At 41.8% G+C, this 26,813-nt stretch overlaps 1 protein-coding gene across 3 annotated transcripts in view; it reads left to right on the top strand.

The window, feature by feature from the left end:
• The window catches only part of PDE7B (phosphodiesterase 7B), a 344,591-nt gene extending 334,662 nt beyond the window's left edge, over window positions 1-9,929 (top strand). For all 3 annotated transcript variants that reach the window (XM_017875484.1, XM_017875483.1, XM_017875482.1), the window contains 2 exons: window positions 1,739-1,819; window positions 5,947-9,929. In XM_017875484.1, the coding sequence (XP_017730973.1) occupies window positions 1,739-1,819; window positions 5,947-6,182 (317 nt within the window). In that variant the 3' untranslated portion in view covers window positions 6,183-9,929. The remainder of the gene's footprint in view (window positions 1-1,738; window positions 1,820-5,946) is intronic.
• Window positions 9,930-26,813: the final 16,884 nt, after the last annotated feature.

Here is a 26,813-nt window from a genome sequence, read left to right on the forward strand (position 1 = left end):
GGCCGGGCGCGGTGGCTCAAGCCTGTAATCCCAGCACTTTGGGAGGCCGAGACGGGCAGATCACGAGGTCAGGAGATCGAGACCATCCTGGCTAACACGGTGAAACCCCGTCTCTACTAAAAAATACAAAAAACTAGCCGGGCGAGGTGGCGGGCGCCTGTAGTCCCAGCTACTCAGGAGGCTGAGGCAGGAGAATGGCGTAAACCCGGGAGGCGAAGCTTGCAGTGAGCTGAGATCCGGCCACTGCACTCCAGCCTGGGCGGCAGAGCGAGACTCCGTCTCAAAAAAAAAAAAAATGAACAAAACAATATTAGCCGGGAGTGGTGGTACATGCCTGTAGTCCCAGCTACTCAGGATGCTGAAACGGGAGGATCCCTTGAGCTCAAGTGTTCAAGGTTACAGTGAGCTATGATGGCACCACGGCACTCCAGCCTGGGTGTCAGAGTGAGAGCCTGCCTCTTACAAAAAACAATGACGATTTTTTATTAACATATGTAAAATGCTTAGAACAGTGCCTGGCACACAGTAATCACTATATAAATGTTTTTATCTCTTCTACTTTAGCAGAGTAGATTCACAACTGTGAACTTTCCACTGATTAACCAAATTAACTTTTGTGTTGGAAAAAACACTCAATTTTTTATGCTTAGGAAGGACTGATGAAGTATTTCAATGAAGTTTTATACAATGCATTTCTCCTTTGATCTTCTATTAGGTTGATGCAAATGTAATTGCGGGTTTTGCCATGGAAAGTAATGGCAAAAATACACAATTACATTTGCACCAGCCTAATAGCTGACAAAGGCATTAAAAAAAAAAAAAAAAAAACATTTCAAGCTGGATGCTGAGGGTTCACACCTGTAATCCCAACAGTTTGGAAGATGGAGGCAGGAGGATTGCTTGAGCTCAGGAGATTAAGACGAGTCTGGACAACATAGCAAGACCTCATCTCTACTAAAAATAAAAATTAAAAAATATATATTAGCCAGGCATGGTGGCACATGTCTGTAGTCCGAGCTACTTGGGAGGCTAAAGCAGAAGGATTGCTTGAACCCAGGAGTTCGAGGCTGCAGTGAGCCAAGATCATGCCACTGCACTCAAGCCTGGGTGACAGAATGAGACCCTGTCTCAAAAAGAAAAAGAACACCATTCTGACCTTTATACTTTTTTCACCTTCAGTTGCATTAGGTAAAATTCTAAGGAATCAGAATGGAAGATTCTGATTAATTTTGTGGTTACAGACTGAGGTGCTGCTTAGATGAGATCTTTCTAGTCCTTCTACCTCATTCCCTACCTACTTATTGCTCCTGGTTGTCCTCAGGTGAAACAAGACTAGGGTCAGGCAGTGTGAAAGTGGAGTGGGGAGAGGGAAGGATAAAACCTGTTTTCTTAACCTGTCACTTAAAGCCAGAACTTTTATTTCATGTGAGGAAACTTCTCATTTGTTGTTTTCTAGTTTTTATATGTCTTGTTCAAAAATTTATTCTAGTCCCAGAGCACACCTACTTGCAATGAGCCATTATGAACGGTCATTGGAACCATGGTATTTTAAATTATTACGGAAACTACCAAAGTAAGGCAGAGCAAGACAGTGCTGAATGGTCCTTAAGTGATAACAAGTCAGGAAACAGTAATTCCCAGAATAACTTCTTCTGATGAGGTCATTAAAATTATTACTACTCATTTTATAAATTCTAGATTTCCAATGTGTGTTGTTTTTTTTTTTTTTTCTTCTTAGGTGAACTTGAACAGAAATTTGAACTGGAAATCAGTCCTCTTTGTAATCAACAGAAAGATTCCATCCCTAGTATACAAATTGGTGAGTTGAATTCAGTGTTAATTCCAGATAAATACCTTTGGCACATCTCACAAAAGTCACAAAGAAAAGATCTACACAGAGCTTTCAAAAGATCAGCACTGGAGGTTTAATCAACATCCTTTTGAATGGCTGAGTCCAAATTAACATTTTAATCATGACTACTCTGCTAATTATCTGTCGAGATCTTATGATACATAGGATCGAAGCTTTGTTATAGGCCCTTAACTTGTATTATTTTAATTTTGTAGTTTAGAATAGAATCAAAACCAAAAAGAGTAGAAGAAAAGTAACAAGAATCAACTATTCGTGCTCTCTTCAGGGCTTGAAGGTGGGAATCAGCAGAATCTGCCCTTAGGACCCTTCCAATCTGGGTCACTACCCCTCATCCCTAACACTCGCTCCCAAGAGTCCAATCTCTAGGCCTACAGCCTGTGAGCCATGCTATCCCGCTGCATCCTGGGATCCCCTATTTCACTAGTCCTTCCTTCAAAACTTATTTTCAGGTTATTCTCCTAAACTACACTCTTTCAAATGTCAATGGTGGGAAACTGTTAAAGTATGATGCCAGTGCATCCAAAATAATTATTGCTTTATCTAATTAAGTTATGCACTAGACCAAGAAGCAAATCTGTGGAAATTTTAGGCACTGTAGTGGAAGAAATATTTTTGCTCCAGTAAGAAATTCTATCACACCTTAAGACACTCCACCAATTGCACCTACCTTTAAAGCAAGTCTTTCTTTTCCTTGCAGTTTACTTCCATTGAACCTCAACTCAGAGTTTTAACTCTTTTCCTTATAAATTCTGACCCTGACTACCAGTCAAATTGTCCTTAATATTGTTATGTAGTTTTCACAATCAAACAGCTTCCTCCACCCCAAAGTTGGGAGCTGGGGTGGTGGCATAAAAGAAAACTAGAACCCAGAAAAGATAATACAGAATTGCTGGGTGGCTGGCGGGGAAGTATCAGCAACAGAAATGCAGCTGCAGCCTCAGCCTCCTGGGAGGCAATTCTCTCCTATCAATTGCTTTAGCCATGGAGGTTCTGCAGACATGATTCAAAATTAGATGCTAACCAAAGTCCTAATCCTGAGGCTCCCTGTGTTAAGCTCTAGCGGGAAAGAAATTTACCAGGCAACTGTCAATGACATTTTGAACCCCCCAAACAAAAGGACTCATGTGGTTCAGCACACAACCTGGATTTGTGCGACAGACCTGATTTCAGAGATTCTGTCCTGTTGTTGTCATGAGAACACACTTATTTTGTCAGATCATATGTCCTGATTTTCAGCTCAGGAAAATGTGGTTACCATAGATACCTCTTTTAAAAAGGGGCTGGGGGTTGAGTGAATAGGAAAATCCTAGGGATGCTACACCAGCACACCAATAATAAAGAGAAAGGGAAGGTGATTATAAAACAATCCTTAGTACATAGATCTTTCTCTGCTTCTGTTCCACATCTACCAACTCGTAGAGGTTGAGGGTTGAGAAGTGGGGTGGCAGGGACAGATCAGGCTAAACAGGAAAAACCCAAAGAGATAAACGGAACTTGGTGGATGCTACAGGCTCTAGCCCCCAAGACAATGATTTTCCAGTGGGTCCTAAGTAATGCAGCTATTTCCTCTGTCCTTATTCCTCTGACTGAAATGTTCCCCTCTTTTTCCTGCCTCAATCCAAAATGAGAATTTTCTGAGAGCTACTCTCAGGCTTAGATCTGATTTTTCTTTTTAAGTAATTTATATCTACCCAAATGGAACTAGGGCTTAATATCTCCTCCCCGGCTCCACACTTCCCTTTCTCTACCAAATTCTACATTTTAAAAGGAAGGTATTAACCGGGTGGGGTGACTCATGCCTATAATCCCAGCACTTTGGGAGGCTAAGGTGGGTAAATCCCTTGAGGCCAGAAATTCAAAACCAGCCTGGACAACAAGGCAAAACCCCATCTCTACAAAAAATACAAAAAAATAAAATTAGCTGGGTGTGGTGCCATGTGCCTATAGTCCCAGCTGCTCAGGAGGCTGAGGCAGGAGGATTACCTGAGCCCAGGGGGTAAAGGCTGCAGTGAGCCATGATCACACCACTGCACTCCAGCCTGGGCGACAGGGTGAGACCCCATCTCTTTAAAAATTAATTAAAACAAAAAATAAAAAGGTATTAAATCAAATGAATCTCTAATTGGTGAAATCTATAGAAGGCTAAAGAGAGAGGTTTTCCTTCAATCCTTGTCTACTCTGAGGCTGCCATTCCTCCCTACTCCCCTTCCTCCCCCCAACCCCCTACCACCCCACCATTCCTCCAGGAGGACAACAGCCCAGCAATGTTAGTTCATCCCTTGAGAAGAGAGAGGCTGGCAGAACACACTGATGGAACAGGTTTCCAAATCTGATAATGTGGAGCCTTAATTTGAAAACTGCCTCTTAGAGTCGATTCAGGCTTTAAAATCACTTTCCTACCTAGCATAAGAAGCCTTTATATCTGAAAAGTATAAATATAATGCCAGGGTCACTTAAGAAAATGAGGCTTCCTTTTTTCGAGAGTGGGATTTTAAAATGTTGGATTTGTAACTTTTTTATACTGAGATAAACTTGATAAATATTCACACTTTGAACTTGAGAATAGTCTAATTTTGCAAACTGTCTTTAGATATCTAATATCGCATCTCTTTGAAGGTGAATGGTATTAGAAATTAAATAGGGATATTGTGGAGGAGGTAAAGAAAATTCAAGAACAGCAAGCAAAACATGAAATCCTCATCTGCTGACAGCCTATACAACCTTACCAAAATTCCAAATACAAACATCAAGTCACTGGCTTAACTTTCCCCCTCCAGTTCAGGTTCTCTACTATGATCTCACAATATTTAAATCATATTTCACATAAGATGAGACAATGCAGAAACGTATAGTAACACTGTGTATTGCTGCATCCCTCTTCCATCTCTATGGCATTCTCAAAGGCCAAGTGTCTGCTGTTTGTCCAACAAAAAGATAATCAAATCTAGCCTTGTAATTCACATGCCTGTAAACATACAGGATTAGCTGTTGGAAATTTTTGCTAGGCTGAATAACATTTGCCTTTCTCCCCACAGCTACACATCAAGGAAATACAATAAAACCTAAATAAGTCCAAGTTTGTGATGATTCCAATAAACAAGTCATGTTTATTACGAAAAGCACATTAACGCAGCAAAACACGATTAGAAAGCAACAAATCTTAAATATGTAAGAGAACAGACATGCAAACAAAGGTCTCATAGCAAACAATCTTATCTAGTCATTAAAGCAGGACTTTTATACAAGTAAAAATCTGTATTGAAAATGAGTGAACTTTATTTAAACTTAGTTATTTAACATAACTGAAAGCAAGACAGGACTGTAAAATGATCATCTTGAAAAAGATATCCCACAGGGTAAGGGTATGAATTATTCAGCCGATCTAAATTTGTGAGGTGTCCCTTTCTGGTGTCATTTGCCCTCTCCATCCCTTCCCCACCTGCCTTCTTTAGCTCCGGCAGAGACTTTTTTATTTTTTAAAACATTTTTTACTTACACGTCTTTCTCTCTCTGCAAATAATAGCCAGTATTCACTGGGAGTTTACTATGTGCCAAGAGTTTTCTAAGCATTGTACGTACATTAAGTCATTTAATTGTCATAACAGCCCTATGAGTTTAGTATTCGTCTTAGCATCTTTTTACAAATTACAAATGAGGAAACTGAGGCACAAAGCCATTCAGGGACAAGCCCAAAGTGACACATCTTATGCTCCTAGGCTGAGGGTAGCCGCCATCCTCTTGCTTGCCCTCCTGGCCCAGGAGCTGGACATTTTTATTAGGCTGAAAACATTTGCCATTTCTCCCCACAGCTACACATCAAGGAAATACAATAAAACCTAAGTAAGGCCGGGCGTGGTGGCTCAGGCCTGTAATCCCAGCACTTTGGGAGCCCAGGACAGGTGGATCACTTGGGGTCAGGTGTTCGAGACCAACCTGGCCAACATGGGGAAACCCCATCTCTACTAAAGATACAAAAATTAGTCGGGCATGGTGGGTCCCCAGTCATGCTTGGGAGGGCGAAAGCAGCGGGTTTCACCGCCCCATGGTGCTGAGTCTGGCCTTGCCTGTTCTAGGTTTCATGAGCTACATCGTGGAGCCGCTCTTCCGGGAATGGGCCCATTTCACGGGAAACAGCGCACTGTCGGAGAACATGCTGGGTCACCTCGCGCACAACAAGGCCCAGTGGAAGAGCCTGTTGCCCAAGCAGCACAGAAGCAGGGGCAGCAGTGGCAGCGGGCCCGATGAGGACCACGCAGGCCAAGGCACTGAGAGCGAGGAGCAGACGGCGCGGGAAGGCGACAGCCCCTAGAGGCCAGCCCAGCTCAGAGGCAGAGAGGATGCTTTCCTCCGGCAGGGACCCCAGAGGGCAGAAGCAGCGTGGAGGGGCTCTCACCCAGCAACCCAGCCAGTTTCTGGGTGTTGTCCTGGGGCTCTTTGGAACGCCACCTTCCTCCCACTTACCTGCCTCCCCTCCTTTTCGCAAATGTACAGAAGCCATTTGTCACCTCAGCATTCGCTGCCGAAATGAGCAACTACATTCAGTAATGTGGGAGCTGATCCCACGGGCAGGCTCACCCTGCTCCAGGAGAAGACTAGGAGGAAGGAGGGGCTCCTGCCCTGTCCGCCATGGCCCCGGGTCGCACTGGAACAGGCAGCAGTTCCTAAGTCTGGAGCGTTTGAGCGTTTGCCGTCTGACTGCTGATCTGCGTGACAGAAACACCAGCATATTTGCAACGCCAAGGATATTGGTCTTAAGTGCAAGAGCACAAATGAGAGTGTGAGAGAAAGTACCTTCTATTTTAATAATAATTATTATAAAAATAATAAATCTTTTAACTTTTATATTTTATGCACTAGACAATGGATCTGCAACTTTGGACTAAGATCATTCAATGTACCCAAACTTGAACAGGGGGTTCATTGTTTTGCTATTGACTTTATTATGCCACTTTGGGGCAGAGACTTGGCATCTTCTCAGTTTAAGAAACCATGTTTCCTATCCAATCCGAAGGGAAGGTGCTGTACAGTTCATTCCTTTGCACCATTAGCCAATCTGTCTTTTATGGATTCCATGACATGTTTATATTCACCCATGTACATTTTCTGTAAATACCAAACGCTACTGATTCCCATGCCAAAATACATGAGTATTATGGGATTGCTACCTGTATAAACAATGGCACTGTGAACAGAATACTGTTAGTTTTAATACAAGAGAATGCATTTGTAAATATGGTATAGAGTTTATTAATATACTATTGTTTGCAGATAAAGGCCTTAACTTTAAACATCTTTCATCTTCTGAAAGCTGCCCAACTTAAATCCTCATAGATGTCTTTCTCAACTGCCTTCCCATGTCCATCTGTATGTTTTCCAGCTAAGGTCACAAACCAAAACTGAATAAAGTCTTTGAGGAAACATTTTGGAAACTTCACATGCATTCCGCTTGAGACTGTAGTGTTTAATCTATGGCACCAAGCATCGTTTCCTCAGATTAATGAGACCCTTCAACAAGCCTGAATCAGTCACTTTTCAACGCAGCGATGTTTTAACAAGCCAGCTGCTAAGCTTGTGTTTATGTGACTCTTGTTACAGAACATGGTGGTGCGTCAGCGTCACAGGAGACATAGCAGGTCTCGAAAACCTTCTATGACCCTGTCATTTAACCATCAGGGAATTCCCTGCTCCCATGCCACACGTTTGTCTATTATGGCTACAGTACCAAAGTACTTTTGGTGTTTGGTTGGTGTGCATTTCTGTAGTGTCAATAGTAACTGGATTTTTCTTTTTCCTTAATCTCATGTGAACAACTACCCAACTGTTTAGCTGAAGTTGGTATTATTTAAGTAAAGAAAATATTTCAGTTTTATAACAGACTTTACCTTCCTGGCAGGTCATTGTAGTTAATTATGTCTCTAGCTTGGAGTGTCACCTTGAAATTTCATTGCCATTTTTTCTGCAGACACTTGGCCATAAAATCTGTTACAGCATTCTTCTCTAGGCTGCTAAATGCTGTGCATTGAACCTTTTCTTTAGAAGTTTCACCATAACTAATATTAGATGAAAATTGTTGATGCCCCTTTCTTTTTAAACAGTGTGGTAGTGGGAGATGACTGTTCCTGCCACTATCAACCTGATCCTCGTGCTGATAGAATGACAGCTAGCACTCATTTCCTAAGTGCAACTGTTGTGGAGATTTTTCTCCTAACATACAAATGAAATACCGATTGGCCTGTAATAAGTTCCTATAGAGAGACTGAGGCTTGCAGAATTAAGGTTCAGGGGAAACTTTGGAGAGTTGATTATATTTTCATTAAAGTAGGAGAGACTGTCAGATGGTGCTAAAGAAAGTGTGACGATCTTATGAAATAGGTGGATGGTAAGTTGAAATTAATGATGTGGGTAAGAAGGAAGGTTGTGGAAAGTTAACACTAGCTTTGTATTTTTTTTTTTTCTGTAAAACCATGAACTGATATATTTTTCTTTATCACTTTAGTATTCTGCAGTTCTCAGCTTGGTGAGGCCCCAAAAGTGAATATGTCAGATGTATTTCTGTTTCCAAACTTGTCTTACTTTGGTTTGATGGTACAGAGAAGGCTTTTGAGTAGTCTATTTTTAATGTATATGAGGTCAAATCAAGGAAGGCAATTGCTGGGGACAAGAAAAGTAGAGGTAAGAAAGAAGACACTATTTTAGCTAATGGGGTTTTTGCCTTGGGACAAAAAAATTGCTTTGTTTAAATTATAATTATATAATAATTTAAATAAATGAGATTGGAGGTGTTCTTAGTTCAGAGTTGATAGGGCAAAAGTGTTTATGTTACAATTAGATCTTGAAGAAGAGCTCACAGAGAAAAAAACTACCAAATATCCAACGGGTAAGCCCATGATGTAGCCACTAGTACAGTAAAAATCTGAAGTAAAATGAGGCATAAACTGGATGCAGCTGCCTCCTTCATTCAACTGGAGAGTTCTTGAGTTCCTCATTTGTTGGTAAAAAGAAAAAGACTGAAAATGTCTCTTTTTTTTCTTGCCTATTAGTGGCTCTCTTGCAATATTTCAATAGGAGTCCAATTACTAGTTCAAACACAGTGGCTGGGCACGGTGGCTCACGCCTGTAATCCCAGCACTTTGGGAGACCAAGGTGGGCAAATCATAAGGTCAGGAGATCGAGACCATTCTGACCAACATGGTGAAACCCTGTCTCTACTAAAATACAAAAATTAGCTGGGCATGGCAGTGTGTGCCTGTAATCCCAGCTACTCAGGAAGCTGGGGCAGGAGAATCACTTGAACCTGGGAGGTGGAGGTTGTAGTGATCCGAGATCGCGCCACTGTACTTCAGCCTGGCAACAGAGCTAGACTCCGTCTCAAAGAAAAAACAAAAACAAAAAAACACAGCTATTGGATCATCCACAGATTTTTTCTTTACAATCTTGTTCTCCTTGTCCATGGACCATCAACAGTTGACTCACCAAGTTTAATTCTTCCATTGCTTGAGAAGAAAGGAATCAAAGGACTGTGTGTAGTAAGCTGGCAGTAAAGTTAAGATCAAATTAAGACACAGAGAGAGAATATATATCACTGCCAGGCCTGATAGGCAAAACCTGCTCTTCCTTTTGATAGCAGTGATGAATTGTCACAACCTTATTTATGAAACCCCGACCTACCCGTAACTCCCTGCTAGGCTAAGTAAAAACCAGGCTCTTTCTCCCTGCTTATGGCTCCCCACAAAGGGGCTTGCAGCGTGTCCTGCAACTTTGTCTTCAGTTAGTGCTTCCTACAAAACTGGGACTTGTTTTGTAACCGTTTCTCATGCTGAATCAGATCTGCTCACTGATTTAGGTTTGGTTATGAGCTTGTATCTCACTGTATTTCTCATGCTTTGTTCTTTTAAACAGATCCTTTAAATTGTGTCATTTTGTGTACACATGTGAGGTTTGGAAAAGAAAAAAAAAAAAAAAAAAACACCTTGTGAGTTTTGCTCAAAATGTGGCCTAAGTAGCCATTGGCATGTCTAGATGAACAATTAAAAATAAAGATAATTTCTTTAAAATATCACAAGATGAAAATATCCTAATTCTCACCAGGTAACATATTACCAGCCAACGAATTAGATTCAATAAAGGGAACCCACTGCTCAGGAGAGGAAACATTCAAGGAAAGAACACAGATGCAAACATGGTCCACATGACTCATTCCACTTTGGGGGCACAGAAACGCCCATGTCCATGAAGGTATCACTTGCTCCTTAGTGCCAAGTTAGGGAAACAGGGCCACCATTCAGCTTTCCATTTCCTCAGAGTCCTGATATTTTTCTGACTCATATTTGTCAACCTCATATATGAATGAGAATGAGGTACAATGTTTTAAGTTGTAAAAACATAGCCAACTCAGTGCAAGAATTATTTGTGAAAAATATGGTCTCACATTTCAGGATTACAGGCCATGAAGAACAATGGAACAGTTCAAGCAGAACAACTGAGTATTCTAAAGCCATCTGGAAATAGAGGAGAAAAAGAACACTGCCAATGTTTCCAATGTTTTCTTGTATCTTTATGTATCCTCCCATATTCATTTTATTAAGATCTGTGTTCAGAATCCCTCTGATTCCTTAATGACTCCCCATGTTTGAATGCAAAGCTACTTTTTCATTTGTCGACATTCTATATCACAAAGCTAAAATCAAAAGAGATGCCCCACTAGTCGTGTAAAGGTCAGGCATGACTTTCAAATGTACGTGGGAACCTAGCTGAAACACTGTCAAATAGGCCAAGCCTACATGAGCAGTTAGATTTCAATTAAAGAAATATTGATTGAGGATCTACTATGTGCCAGATGTTGTGCTAGATATTGGGATTTAAAAAGACCCAGAACCTCCAAGAACATTCAGACTTGTGCCAGAGACTGGTGTTACCAGTGAACACTTCTTAGAGAATTCGTGAAACACCTATGATTGCTCAAATGCAGCTAAAGCTCCCTCCTAGCATACAACACAATAGAAAGCAGATACACTTCCAACACAGAAATGGATCCCAATCCTAGTTCTGTCATTAACTTATCCTCTGACTAGAGAGAAATTACTAAAACTGCTATAAAATTATTTCAAGATGGCTGGGTGTGGTGGCTCATGTCTGTAATGCCAGCACTTTGGGAGGCCAAGGAGGGGGTGGATCACGGGGTCAGGAGTTCAAGACCAGCTTGGCCAAGAGGGTGAAACCCTGTCTCTACTAAAAATACAAAAATTAGCCAGGCGTAGTGGTGGGCTCCTGTAATCCCAGCTACTCGGGAGGCTGAGACAGGAGAATCGCTTGAACCCGGGAGGCAGAGGTTGCAGTGAGCCAAGTTTGCGCCACTGCACTCTAGCCTGGGCGACAAAGCAAGACTCTATCTCACAAAAATAATAATAATTTCAAGACAATATTTTTTATGGTATTGTTGTGGCAATTAAAAGAGTTTGCATACAAAAAGCACCAAGCATGCTCTCTGGTACATGGCAGATGCTCAGTAGACACAGGTTCTCCCTTAAATTACAGACAACTTGCCAAATAGCCATTCCTGCATGCATAAAGAATGGGGAGAGTTTACAGGGGAGAAAACATAGTAAAAAGTTGGTGGTTTCACGAGAGATTATTAGAAAAAAAAAGTTTAAGTTATAGCTGATACGGTCTGAAAATGTAAGATTGGCTTGTCTTAGTCACCTAAGCAATGATGTATCATTGATTCCATTGCCTGAAATTCAAATTCTCATATTAAAAGTGCTGATATAATCTTTAGTATTTTCTTTCCTTTTAAGGAAGCAATGCAGTAGGGTTTTAAAGCATTGTCAGGGCACGGTGGCTCACATCTGTAATTCTAGCACCTTGGGAGGCTGAGGCAAGAGGATTGCTCGCATCCAGGAATTTGAGACCAGCCTGGACAACATAGTGAGACCCCATCTCTACAAAAAAATTTTTTTAAATACATAAATTAAAGTGTAGGCTCTGGACTGGGTACAGTGGCTTACACTATCTTAGCACTTTGGTAGGCAAAGGTGGGAGGATCACTTGAGGCCAAGAGTTCAAGACCAGCCTGAGCAACACAGCAAGACCTCTGTCTCTACAAAAAGTAAGAATTAAAAAAAAAAAAAAAAAAATGTGGGCTTTAGAGTCAGACCAGAATTTAAATCCCTCATTATCATTAACTACCTAACCCTAGGCAATTTGTTTAATCTCTGAGTCTCCATCTCCTCATGTATAAAATAGTAACATCAACCTCCTGGGTGGTCATGAGGGTGAAATTAAATAACATACAAAAACATATAGCACAATTTCTAGCAAAAAGGGAGTACTCAAAAAAGGTAAATTCCTACAACACTTAAGGAAACAATATCTACAAAGTGGGAGTTAGGATACATCTTTCACTTTCTGTAGATTGTGCCAATTTTTGTGCAAATGAAAACAAGATGCATTAACAGAGACTGAGAGTGAGTATATCTACATGTGGCCAGGTCGGTCATAAAAATAATCCTTGTATTACGGACAAAAAAAAACTATTTTAAAAAGTGATTAAAGAAAAAAGACAGTGACCCAGAGGTGCTAAGCATACACTGATAAGACCAAGGACAAATAAGGGACTATTTCTTACGATTTTAAAGTAACTATTCCTCAGGTCAGTCAGAGAGAACTAGTCCGTCTGGTTAATCTAAGACTTTCCTGGAGTTGACAAGAATACAACCCTGGCTAGACAGAAGGATTAGTCAAATAAGCAAAACTTGATAACCTGTCAAGTTTTCATGAAGTCCACTCAAATCCTACAATTCCTATCCATCAAGGTTCCTGGTAGCCCTTGCCTTTGTCACCTCTTCATCAGATCTTTTCTGGCCACTGACAATAGAGGCTGAGGACTCCTGGGAAGTCTCCACAAATAGATGGTCCTGGGCAACATAGGCAGACCCCATCTCTACTCAACATTTTAGAAAATTAGCCAGGCATGCACAGCGGTGGTCCCAGCTGCTTGGGAGGCTGAGGTGGGAGAAGCGCTTGAGACCAGGAAGACAAGGCTGCAGTCATCTATGTGCCACTGCACTCCAGTGGTGACAAGACTTTGTCTCAAAATTTTAATTTAATTTAAATTTAAATTTTAATTTTAATGTAAAACTCAATTCTAAACTAACATTTTCCAAATTGCATAAAAATGTGTGTGCCCAAAGATGTTTGTTAAGTGTTCCCTGAAAAAAAAAAAAAAAATGGCTTCATAGCCAAAGAATTTTGAGAAAACATAAATACATAGGTTTTGCTCAAAGATGTTTATGAAGTGTTCTCTGGGGAAAAAATGGCTTCATAGTCAAAGAATTTTGAGAAACAATGAATTAAATGCATAGGTTTTGCCCCTGTCTGCTTCCCAGAATGCTCAAGTGCATCTTCAACAAGGTGATACAGGTGACACTGTTTGGATCTAGTTTTGATTTCATATCACAAAATCTTCCTTAACTATTCCAACCCAGGATGATCTATCATTTTATCATTACTGATTTTTAGCTGTTTTGTGTTATCATTAATGATGTATGTGTGTGTGTGTTCTGGCCAATTTGAGGTGTAATTTGGCATGGCGGTTAACTTGCCCGAGTTTGTGGCTTGACTTTACCACTTAGTAGGTATCTGACCTTGGGACAGTTTTCAAACTTTCCATGCCTCAGTTTCTTTATCTGTAAAATGGTGATTAAAATATTACCTATTTCACAAGGGTTTTGAAGATTAAAAGAGTTCAGGTATGGAAAGCCCTTTGAATGATGCCTGCCAGAGAGAAAAGCACTAAGTATTAGCAAAAGACATCATCTTCTCCCTTCATCCCCCTCTTAACCTGACTTGTAAGCTCTTTGATAACAGGGATAACTACCCCTTTCAAAACTATTCTTGGCTGGGCGCAGTGGCTCATGCCTGTAATCCCAACACTTTGGGAGGCCAAGAGGGGGTGGATCATGAGGTCAGGAGTTCGAGACCAGGCTGACCAAGATGGTGAAACCCCATCTCTACTAAAAATACACAAATTAGCCAGGCGTGGTGGCAGGTGCCTGTAATCCAGCTACTCGGGAGGCTGAGGCAGGAGAATCACTTGAACTCAGGAGGCAGAGGTTGCAGTGAGCTGAGATCACACCACTGCATTCTAGCCTGGGTGACAGAGCAAAACACTGTCTCAAAAAACAAACAAACAAAACTATTCTCCATAGCGTAGCACAGGAGATACTGAATAAATACGTATTAAATGAAAGAACATATTTTTGGTGGACAAATTGGAAATCATATCAGATTATTATGTTAACATTTAAATCCAAACAAGTAAACTCCAATTGTAACAATAAATGTCCCAATAATTTGAATGCAGATGCCGTGTTTTTCAGGTCCACAGTTGCTATCTGGTAGACCTTTAGCGTTTTCAAGAACATGGTTTAGGAAAACAAGAGTTTTTCTCCTCTCAGTTTATGAGCATACTCTTCTGAGTGATGACAGTAGAAATAATTTCCCGGAAGGACTTGATACCCAAAGATCTCTAGGTTTCTCTCTATACAACTGGAAAAGAAACCAACAGAAACACCACTAAATTGCTTCCTTTGTGGGACAAATGTGAGTCTGTTGTAATGCACAATCCAAGAGAAGACAGAGACAAATCCCAGTGCTCATCTTTAAAAAAGAACAGGGAATGGCAGATGAGTCTCTTTATTTTATCCTTGTTAAAAGTACTTCAGATTACACATAACCTACTCCTACTCTTCTTCCCAGTAAGCAATTATATGTGCATTTTTTAAGTTGTCAGCAAAGTAAGCCTAATGGACCAAAATGTACGATCAGTTTTGGGGGTTATTTATTTCTTCCTTCTTCCCACTGCTATAATTTACTTTGAGCCTTTTTTTAACAGGAGAGTCAGACTTTACATTTCAATGAATTCATTTTCTCAGAAACATCTGTCTCAGTCCACACTTGAAAAAAAAAAAGAAAAACTTCTACATGAAAACAAAAGATCTGTAGTGTTACAGAATAGCATAAGTGAGAATTATACTCTACAATTATCAGTTTTCAAGCATTAACCTTACTGAGATGGAGGCAACAAAAAGTTCTGATAGGTCTTTCAATACTTGCATTATGTAACATGTTCTGAAATATTTCTGAGATGCCTCTGCTGACTTTAGTTATTAAAAATGTGTTATTTTAGAAACAGGTTATCAAAAAACACCTTTTGGCATCTGGAGCTTTATCTTAAACCCTGATGGAAAGGTTGAGATTTTTTTTCTCTAAACAGTGTGGGCTTTTCTTGTTGTTTGAGACAGAGTCTCGCTCTGTTGCCCAGGCTGGAGTGCAGTGGTGCAATCCCGGCTCACTGCAACCTCCTCCTCCCGAGTTCAAGTGATTCTCATGCCTCAGCCTCCTAAGTAGCTGGGATTAGGATTACAGGCACATGCCACCATGCCCAGCTAATTTTTGTATTTTTAGTAGAGACGAGGTTTTGCCATGTTAGCCAGGCTGGTCTCAAACTCTTGACCTCAAGTGATCCATCCTCCTCAGCCTCCCAAAGTGCTGGGATTACAGGCTTGAGCCACCGTGCCCAGCCTCCGTGTGTTTTTATTAGTAGGTTTCCAGTTCTTAAGTATGATTTAGTGAATGTTCAGCCGCACCACCAATCTGCAGAAATGTCAGGCAGCCAGGCACAGGCCCTATTCCCACAGTGATTGTCTAGTCACTGCACAGACTGTGAAGCCCCCAGGCACCAGTGCCAGCCTCTGAGGAGGATGAGATGAGAAAAACCTTCAACAGGGTGGGCAGGCCACAGTGCAAGGGCTGTGTGCCAGGACCTCATCCTGCTGAGAGTTGGGGTACGTACAAGTGTCATTGAGAAAGGCCTAGGATTGTGGAGGGAGGTGGGTAACCTGACTTGAATATCTAAAATGTATGTGACATGTCAATAAAGTTTTATTTGGGCTAGCAAGCAAACCAGAAGCAATTAACTAGACATCATTGTTTCTTCTTTGAATAGTCAGAGCTAAGTGTTCTAGGAACACAAACATTTTTGTACACATTATTGGTAAAAGCTCTGACCAGATGTCAAGTATATTGGCAAATTTTGTACATATAAATCAGGTGACTTGTAAGAAGTGTTCACTGAGGCTTAATTTTATTTCAGAAACAACAGCATTACTGCCTAGTTTGCAATTTATAGTGAGCATTAGAGCTGATGTTGTGTGTTCCTTGCACTGTATTGACACTTGTGCACAGCAGGCATTGGCCAGAAACAATGGTGGTGCCATCTATGTTCCATTTGCTGCAAGAGATTACTCAACTCTTATTCTAACTCAAATGAGACTGTCAATGAAGATAGGAGGCATGGAGAACTGACAAGAGGAGTAAATTTATATTGATTCTGTATCCTGTGAAGGAAAATAAGCATTTAAGGAAGAATAACCAAGATGAATCAAAATTACTGAGTATGAGTTTCCAAGGGCTGCCCTCACAGATTATCAGAGTGACTCCAAACACAAAAATGTATTCTCTCACAGTTCTGGAGGCGAGAAGTCTAAAATTCAGGTATCAGCAGGTCTCTGAGCTCTCTGAAGCTACCAGGAAAGAGTCCTTCCTTCCCTCTTCTAGCTCCCAGAGGTCACCAGAAATCCGTGCTGGTCCTTGAGTTGTGGTAGCGTAACTCCAACCTTTGCCTCCATCTTCACAGGCCTTCATCCCCATGGATCTGTTTTCCCTTCTTATATGGACAGGAGCCAGGGACTAGGGCCCACCCTAATCCCATATGGCTTCATCTTAATTAATTACATCTGCAAAGACTCTATTGCCAAGTAAGGTCATATTCTGAGGTTCTGGATGGACACGAACTATAGGGGGCAGTATTCAGCTGAGGACACCTAGACACTCCTCACTCACCCACCCAATGCTTTACCTCCTGCCCGTCCCCAGTACACACACACACGCTCCATATGCATCTGTCAGACTTTTTTTTCTCTTTAAATTTTTATTTGGAGATAATTGTAGATTTAAATGTTCTTGTAAGAAATAATACAGAGTTGGAACTTGGGGGTAAGTGGTCAAAATGAAAATAAAAGAAACAATAGAGAGGCAGGGTGCAGCCGCTGATGCCTGTAATCCCAACACTTTAGGAGGCTGAGGCAGGATGATCACTTGAGGCTAGGAGTTTGAGACCAGCCTGGGCAACATAGCAAGACCTTATCTCTGCTAATTTTTTTTTTTTTTTAATTAGCTGGGTGTAATGGCACACACCTATAGTCTCAGCTAGGGAGGCTGAGGTGGGAGGATCACTTGAGCCCAAAGGTTGAGGCTGCAGGGAGCTGTTTCACACCACTGCACTCCTGCCTGGGACAACAGAGTGAGATCCTATCTCAAAAAAGAAAAGAAAAAGAAATAGAAAGATCCTGTGAACTCTTCACCCACTTTACCCAATTTTCCCCAATGGTAACATCTTGTATAACTGTATTACAATATCACAACCAGGAAATCAACATTGATAATCCAGTGACATGCATTTGTGTGTGTGTGTGTGTGTGTGTGTGTGTGATATCTTTCAGATTTCACCTTAATGATAGCATTGAGATAATGTTTCAGGTTTGAGATTTGGTTGTTTTTGCATATTTGCAGGTAGAGTCTGAGGAAATGTGGAGAAGTTTCATGCAAGGAGGAACAAAACACATCTTTGTTTCTCTCTTCCATATCCTTTCCTTACTAATTCAGACCTGGCTCAGGAAAACAAAACAAAACAAAACAAAAAAACACTCTTCAGAATCCCAATGGCATCAGCCATCTGGAGATGACAGTATGATTCTCGTTCTACATTTCGGCTTCTTCACTATTTCATCATTGATTTCCCAAATACTTTCATTCATTCATTCATTTGTGCAACAAATATACATGAAGCACCAAGTTTGTGTTAGGTGTTGGGGATACAATGATAACTGTCTTCTCTGTGCTTACAATAAAGTGAGCAACTAGGGAGAATTCATAATCAGCAAATAATAATTAGTGAAATAACAGGAGAAGTAGGAGAAGGCGGGATCATAGAAGGGAAACCTAACCCATGACAGGGTGTGGAGAAGTCAGGAAGTCCTCCCAGAGGAAGGGATGCCTAAGTCGAGATACAAATGAAGAGTGAGGCAAGGGGAGGAATCTGGGAAGAAGAACTGTTCCTGACCAAGGGACAATAGTTAAAGTGTTTCTGAGGATGAAAAATATCCCCAGAAACATCAAGAAACTGAAAAAAAAATTAACACTCAAAGGATTTCTGTAGGTAGTTGTGCAGATAAAAAGGAAAAGTTAAAGACATAGAAAATGATAGGTGCAACAGTTCCTGATAAGCATGGGACTCAGAATAGGAGGCTTTGGAGATGAGGTCGACTCACCACCATTGTGATAGGTGGGAAGGAGATGAAGCCATGTGGGACACAATTATGTTCATGCATTTTGTGGCAAAAGTTGCAGCATTCTTGTCTGGTAACCTCTATATTCTGGGTCCAGTACAATGCACAGGAATCTGCTGGAGTGAAGGGGGTGATGGCAGGGCCAAAAGTGGGAGAAAAGAGAGGAAATCAATAGCATATCTGTATATGAGAGTGTTGACTGAAGAAAGAAAGAGCATAGGAGAGAGAGTTCACTGAAGAAATTTCACATGATCACATACAGCACCAATGCTAGAAGTCAGGAATTGATAGCCACAACCTCTTAAACATCCTGTGGCATCTCCAGCAGCTCTCAGCCCCCAGATGAAGATGAGAAGGTAGAAGTCAGATTCTTCCAAGGTTTGGATTTTGCCCAGAGGAAACAAGAGTAGAGCAGCAAGGCAAGGGAGTTGATTGTAGCTGTAGTTTAAGCTGAGTAGAAAAGGCGGTGAAGACGAGAAGCTGCTGGATAAAGAGATAAAAGAGCCTTAGAAGACATGCTGAGAAGAAAGAACCAGATGGAGCTGGAAGGTTAGGCTTATGCGGTCTGAGGCTGTGGAAGGTCTGAATGTATTATTTTAGAGGTGAAGTGGCTTGATGTGAAGACAGGTCCAGGAGTTTTGGGGGCAGACAGCTTCAGGAGTATGGAGAATTTATTATAGTTAAGGAATCAAGAGTACGTGGCGGTAGATGAGTTATCCACTTGGTTACTGAAGTCACACAGGTTATTGGCAGGACTTGGAGTGAGAAGAAACCTGGAGCTTCTCCAGTAACTGAAGTGGAAAGAATGAAATGTCAAATGATGCCACAGACAGGAGGTGGTAGCAGCATCCACTGCAAGAACCCCAAGGGAGATGGGTTCTCAGTTTCTTCGAGTCCTCACTGAGAGTAGAGGACTAATGGTCTAGAAGTGGCAGTAACATGCAAGGGAGACGCTGATCCCATGTCCCAACACTGACGTGAAGGACAGATGGTAATAAGTAGCCTCCATTCGAGAGGCTTCCATAAAGCAATGTTGTCAGGGGACAGTTTCAGATAAAGGAATGTCTAGGGCAGACAGTAGTTGTAAGAGTGTTTATATCCTGGTTTGGGAGTTTCAGGGAAAATAATAGAAGGGTCAGGAAGGAGGATTGTGGCAGGAAGTGGTGGGTACCGAATATCATGAAGCATGAGAATGTGGGAGAGGATAAATGAAGGAATCATTATTCTTAGGTGTTAAACAAGGGTACAGGGATGCGAGGAAGTGTAGATTAAGCCGGCCACTAGACTGCCAACAGAATTAGTCCCACCGTCCCTCCTGTAGATGGGATCAGGCTCTCCAGGATTCACATAGCCCTGCCAGATGTACTTCCAAGCCTTAAAAGAAAGGGAAACTCTTAGCTGTTGGAAGACGTGACCTATGGTCTGGATTGACTGTGGTGGTCTCAGGGAGGTTGTGGCAATGAAGCAACTTCCACTCAGGTACCCAGGGAGTGGTGAAGGACACTGCACCCAGAAAGCCTGGGCTGGGAGTGGGTGATGGGTCCAGACTCTTTAAGGGAACAGTGATGACCAGGAAATACTGGCACACAACCTGCTCTGCTTCTCCCTCTGGGACTCCAAGCTCAGCAGTGCTACGGTTAGAGATTCTGTGTGCAGTCTGCAGGTTGTAATAAGGATCTGTAGCTGGCATTTTTCAATCTCCCTTCATACTACATCCCCAGAGGTCAACTGAGAGCCCAGGCAGCTTGCTGTTACAGGGAAGGCCATCAGACCTGTCAGTTTTCTGAATGAAACAGAGTCCTGGTATGTTTGAAAAATGGAAAGAAATCTGTCTTCAATTAACCAAATGGTCATTCTTCAATAATGGAAAAGATCAGGTAGCAGCAAAGACCAAAAGTGGGCACTAAAAGGTATGTGATCTTTTTTTTTCAGGTGAGACAAGGGTCTATATTCCTTTCCATTACAGATGGGGTCATTTCTATGTCTCAAACCTGAACAAAATACAGGTAACAATCTAAATTCAATCATGACAATAAAATACTTTCCATTGTCCAAGTTTGATGGTAATAAATATTTACATTTTAAAAAATAATTTGTTCTTGTTTTTAAAAAAGAGAACATGCTCAAGGTTACACAGAATCTGGAAAAAAATCACTTCATCTGAGAGAGCAACGGGTAGAAAAAAACAGTATTCTTATATAACCCAATTCAAGAATCGTATCACCATGGAGTCTAACATGGTGTTTATTTCAAAGACAATATTCAAGTATGTCATATAGAACACTATGTCTAATGTATGTATAAAGAAGCAAACATTGCTATCCAAGATCATTAGGACAAGTAGTGGCGCCAGCCAGGAGAAGACCCCACGTGCCATTAGTAAGGTGCTGATGGGAAGGATGCCTGACAGCGAAGGCCAGCCAAATGAAATTAAACCCACACTCCCCAAGAAATGCCCCCTTGACAAGAAGGCGATGGTGGTTGGGGGGGTGGTGGGGAGGAGGTGATGATAGAGGAGGTTTCCAAGGCAGGGGAGATTATGGTGGAAGAGAGGCTGTGGTGAAAGAGACTATGGAGATCCATATGGAGGAGGTGGTGGTGGTGATGAAGGTAAGTGATTTTTAATGAACACTTCCAATTACACATTGAAAACCCAGGCAATCCCTTTGTTAAGGTACAAATCAAGCAACATTTAGATTTTAATCCAAGTTCAGGGTCCTGGGCCCAGTTCCCAGACACACTCAGTTGAGAAAGAAAAAGAGGTTCTACTCAAGCTCTTACACCTGATCAGAGCTGGCTCCCAAAAGCAATGGAGAGCATGAAGAAAAGGAGATCACTTAGCATCCTCTTTACTCAGCGATTTCTTATTAACCTCTTTAGACAGCATCCTCTTTACGCAGTGATTTCTTATTAACCCTTAATGTAAGAAGGAGACAATTCTTAGAATTTAAGAATTTGCTAAAAAACAAAATATTTTTTCCCTGAAATTAACCTTTGTGTCTTGAAGCTTCCAAGCCTTCCTGGAATTATTGTTTATTATTCCAGAGGCTTCAGTGAAGATTTTCAAACGCAACTACATACTCTGCTAACATCATATACAGATGCCTTCCTCCTACAATGACAGGGTATATCACACAATCTTCTCTAGAAACAGAAGGGCAATATGATAATTCTAACAACAAGCACCAATTCAACCAGAGTTTAGTTTCCAAATTAAGACTCACTTTACGTGAGATCTACCCTCTTAACAAATATTTAAGTGTACACTATATTATTGTTGACTATAAGTATAAATGCCTATTTTTCTTATAAGAACTCTGACATCTCAAAGTTGTAACTATTCATTTTCCAATCATGTAAATAACATGTGGAGGAAGGATTGCCATCAGAGACTTAAACAATTTATGGAAGGGAGAATGAGAAAGTCATTTCCTAAACCAAACTCAAAGGGATTCAAGGGCCAGGGAGTCTGTAGTCTTGAGTCAAATAATTAAAATTTGTTCACTAAGGGGACTATAATATCTTATCAAAACATAAGAATAATTTGGGGCTAGGTGCAGTGGTTCACATCTATAATCTGAATGCTTTGGGAGGGTGAGGCAGGAGGATTGCTTGAGTCCAGGAGTTCAAGACCAGTCTGACCAACATAGCAAGATACTCTCTACAAAAAAATTTAAAAATCAGCCAGGCACGGTGGTGCATACCTGCAGTTTTAGCTACTCAGGAGGCTGAGGTGGGAGGATCACTTGAGCCCAGGAGTTTGAGGCTGAAGTGTGCTATGATCACACCATTGCACTCCAACCTGGGAAACAGAGAGAGACCCTCTGTGAAGGTTATCAGTGAGGCTTCCAGTTAACAGTAGTCTATTAGTAGTTAAGCTTTTGGGGAGTCAAAAATTATGCAAATTTTTTACTGTGTGGGGGTGGCACCCCTAACCTCCCTGTTGTCCAAAAGTCAACTGTATTACAATTCGTTCTGCCAACCCGAGTCTTTCTAAAATGCTAATGTAATTAACCTTTTTGCAGTCATTTAATGATTCCCCTTGTGGCTTTTCAGATGTATTAGTCCATTCTTATGCCGCTAATAAAGGCATACCTGAGACCAGGTTGTTTATAAAGGAAAGAGGTTTAATGCACTCACAGTTCCACATGACTTGGGAGGCCTCACAATCATGGTGCAAGGTGAAGGAAGAGCAAAGGCAAGAGAGAGCGTATGCAGGGGAACTCCCCTTTATAAAACCATCGGATCTCGTGAAACTTATTCACTGTTATGAGAACAACATGGGAAAAACCCACTCCCATGATTCAATTACCTCCCACTGGGTCCCTCCCAAGACACGTGGGGATTATTACAATTCAAGGTGAGATTCAGGTGGGGACACAGAGTCAAACCATATCTTCAGAAATCCAGTTCCTTGGGTTAGAATGCTAGGTCTTCATAATCTGAATGCTGCCAATCTCTATAGCCTTCTCTTCATTCACTTTCCCACCCTCCCTCTTGCCAGCCACCCCAGTCTCCCAGTCTTAGGCTCCAATTATTCTAAACACCTGCAGGTCTCCAAACCCACCGGCTATTTGCCACCTATGAGCCTTCCAACAAAAGTTCCCTCCACTGGGAATGCTCATCCCCCACCCACCCTTTGAGTTTTTCCAATTCAAATAACAATACCTCTGTCTGATACGGCTATGCTCCTTCAGACAACCATAGCGCCCTCTATCAGGGCACTTCCTACCTAGTATCTTCATCACTGATTATATATATGTTTCTTCTACTAGACTTCGAGCAACTTGAAAATATCCATTTGCTATTTTAAATTCAACACCTAAAGCCACAGTGCTTAACAAAAGTTTGTTGAATAAAAGAATTAATAACCCACGGGCAAATGAGTGAATATCTGGAAACCAGATGTCCTGGCTGTAAATGGTTTTATGAGCTTTATTCCTTAAATTTGATGTTTTCACATTTTGGAAACTAGAGAAGTTTCCAGAGTGGTGAGAATGAAAGCAAGGTTCACACTGATGAGGAAATGTGAGGAAAGTTAGTTAAAAATATCTATGATTATGGCCGGGCGCGGTGGCTCAAGCCTGTAATCCCAGAATCCCAGCACTTGTGGGAGGCCCGAGATGGGCCGGCATCCCACCGAGGCTCACGCCGCGCCGATCGAGGACATCCCCATGGCTAGCACAACGGTGAAACCGCCGTCTTCTAATAAGAAACTACAAAAACTAGCCGGCGAGTGGGGCTGGCGGGCGCCTGTAACGTCCCGCTACCTCCGGCAGGCTCGAGGCAGGAGAATGGCATGAACCAGGGAGGCGGAGCTTGCCAGGTGCGAGCTGAGATCCGGCCAACTGCAACTCCAGCCCGGGTGGCAGAGCCGACGACTCCATCTGAAAAAAAAAAAAAAAAAAAAAGGAAAAAAAGTCTATCACTCGCAATTAAAAATTTAATTTTCAAAAGGCCAAGTGTGGTGGCTCAAACCCATAATCCTAGCAGTTTGGGAGGCCGAGGTGGGAAGATCACTCGAGTCCGAGGGTTCAAGACCAGCCTGAGCAACATGATGAAACCCTGCCTCTATCAAAAAAAAAAAAAAAAACTATGTTTTTATAAATGTGTTGTGAGAAGGATTTTTATAAAATGCTATTAAATTGTTTGAGTGAATAAAGCAAGCACTGCTTAACTGTCCTTGGGCCTATGTCACTGAGGAAGTAAGCACACACCAGGAAATGTTTGGCAGACTAAGAACAGAACACAATCACTGCCTCCAGGAGCAACTATCTGGTTGGGAGACAAGACATGCAGGATAACATTCAATGAGGACCTCACAGAAGAGAAACATCTTGCCTTGGTCTGAGTCAAAAGACTTCACAGAGGATGGGGGCCTTAGAACTGATTTTGAGAGGGGATCTGTGTTAGTCTGTTCTCACACTGCTAATAAAAACATACCCAAGACTGGGTAATTTAATTTATAAAATAAGTTTTAATTGACTCACAGTTCCTCATGGCTGGGGAGGCCTCAAGAAATTTACAATCATGGCAGAAGAGGAAGCAGACACCTTCTTCATAAGGTGGCAGGAAAGAGAAGCGTAAACAGGGGAAATGCCAGACACTTATAAAACCATCAGATCTCATGAGACTTACTCATTATCACGAGAACAGCTTGAGGGGAACCACCCCTATAATTCAATTACCGCTACCTGGTCCTGCCCTTGACATGTGGGAATCATGGGGATTATAATTCAAGGTGAGATTTGGTTGGGGACACACAGTCAAATCATATCAACATCTAAATGAGAGTGACAGTGAGTGAGAAGGAAGAAATACACTAAAGTGTGGGAAGTAGCTTTACCACAAGTAAGGGCAAAAACTTGCCATTGTGTTCACCTGGTCGTGAGGCCCTCAACAAGATGAAGCTGACAGTAATCATAAACAGGACTATAGGGTCAGCTGAAAAGCTACAACAGGTTCAAATACATAGGGCCTTGAATGCCTGACAAAAGGCAAAGGGCAAGAATCCCCCTAGAGTGGTCAGGACATGAGGGAAATAAACAGTGTTGACTATGTAATTGGCCCCCAAGCCTGCTGAAAGATAAAGAAAACAGAAAGCAATCAAAGTATGTTGGTTACCATAGTAATACGAGCACTGAAAGGGGAAAACTGGAATGCTCCATCTTTAGGGAGACTTCACTGAACAGAAAGTCTCCGCAGCTGGTGGAAGGAGGGGGCCATGGGGTATGATCCAGCCGGGCTACAAATCTGAGTCCAGAACACAGACCAGCATGGCAGAAGGTGGGGTAGCACGACAGACAAAATATCCAAGCAGAAGAAACCCTAAATCTCTGTGAGGAAGGTCCATCTTGAAGGAACACGTTTGTGTAAAAGAGATAAGGCATTATCACAGAATCAAGAAAATTAGCCCAAGTTGGCCAGGCGCGGTGGCTCACGCCTGTAATCCCAATACTTTGGGAGGTTGAGATAGGAAGATGACCTGAGGACAGAAGTTCGAGACAAGCCTGGCAACATGGCGAAACCCCATGTCTACTAAAAATACAAAAATTAGCCAGGCCTGGTGGTGCACACCTGTAATCCCAGCTACTCAGAAGGCTGAGGCAGGAGAATCACTTGAGCCAGGAAGGCAGAAGTTGCAGTGAGCCAAGTTCAAGCCACTGCACTCCACCCAGCCTGGGTGACAGAGTGGGACTCCATCTCAAAAAAAAAAATAGAAAAGAAAAGAAAAAAGAAAATTAGACCAAGTTAGTAATAACGACATTTAGGCAACTATAGAAGTTGCCACGTAATAATAAAGGGAGACTTTGATGCCGTATCAGGACAAGATGTAGAGCTGAGCTTTCCTTAAACAACAATGACTGCTTCACCCGGGCAGGGCGAGCTGCCAGGGCACCTGGCGAATACAAAAGGCCTGACAGGTGAAAAGGCAAATCCAGACACTGAGGCTAGAAACTTTAGACAGGTGCCTCCAATCTAATTATGCAGAACGTTTATTCCAAACTGATAACTGATAAATAAGTTCATATTTCTTTATGTTTGCTTTTTTCCATTTGTTTTTCACATACATTATTTAATTGGCACCTGAAATGACCCTGTCAAGTAGATGGGGTAGGAATTATTACCCTCATTTTAAGACCAAGGAAACTGAGAGTCGACATTAGTAAATTACTTACCCACGATACCACGGAGAGTCGAACATGGAGCTGGGTCTTGAGTTCTCATTTCTAGTTCAGTTCTCCTACCACTGGAACAGGAGGTCTCTCTGATTTAAGGCTGACCCTATAGAAATAGAAATTAAGGAAGTGTGTGGAATAAGGAGGCATCCTGGCAAGGCTACAGCTCCAGGCCCTTGTGGGAGAAGACAAGGCAGCAAGCAGCAGATCTATGGGGAACTCTGAAAGAGGATGGCAACCTCAGTCACCAGGTATCCCTTGGGGTGACAGCAAGTGGGCAGGGTCACCAACTCATCCCAGTTTGCCCAGGTCTGTCCCTATTTTCAAATTGGAAGTCCCATAGTCTGGGAGCTTCATGCTGGTGGTCTCAAACACACCAACATAGTGGTTGGGAGCCCTGTGTAGGAGCAGAAGCTCTGAAATCAGAAGCAAGGCCCAGCTTTCAGACCACACTGTCACAGGACAATGCATGCAGCCTTCAGTGTGTCACTTAACTCTCTGAGTTGCAGTATGGAGATGGAGTTGGTCATTAGCACCTGCCACTTCTTTACCTCCTGCCATGATTTAGTTGGACCTTTTGAAGTTGTCTCTTTTTTTGGTCAAACAGTGTCACATATTTGTACGGTTCTACCGAAGACTTCATGCTGCAATTAGGAAGACAAACGAGGTTATGTTTATGAAAATACTTATGAACAGTAAAGAGCTTATAAATATAAGTTATTATTATCATTATTACTCTAAAAGGACCCTTTATTATCAATAGCAAAGTGGACACAGGCTGGAGTGACCTTGAGCTTCACTCAGTGGGAAAGCCTTGTTTTGTAATATTTTTAAGACTTCCGGGCCGGGCGCGGT

This window comes from Rhinopithecus bieti, unplaced genomic scaffold (genome assembly GCF_001698545.2).
Source record: "Rhinopithecus bieti isolate Rb0 unplaced genomic scaffold, ASM169854v2 scaffold_9615, whole genome shotgun sequence".
Classification (NCBI taxonomy): Eukaryota; Metazoa; Chordata; class Mammalia; order Primates; family Cercopithecidae; genus Rhinopithecus; species Rhinopithecus bieti.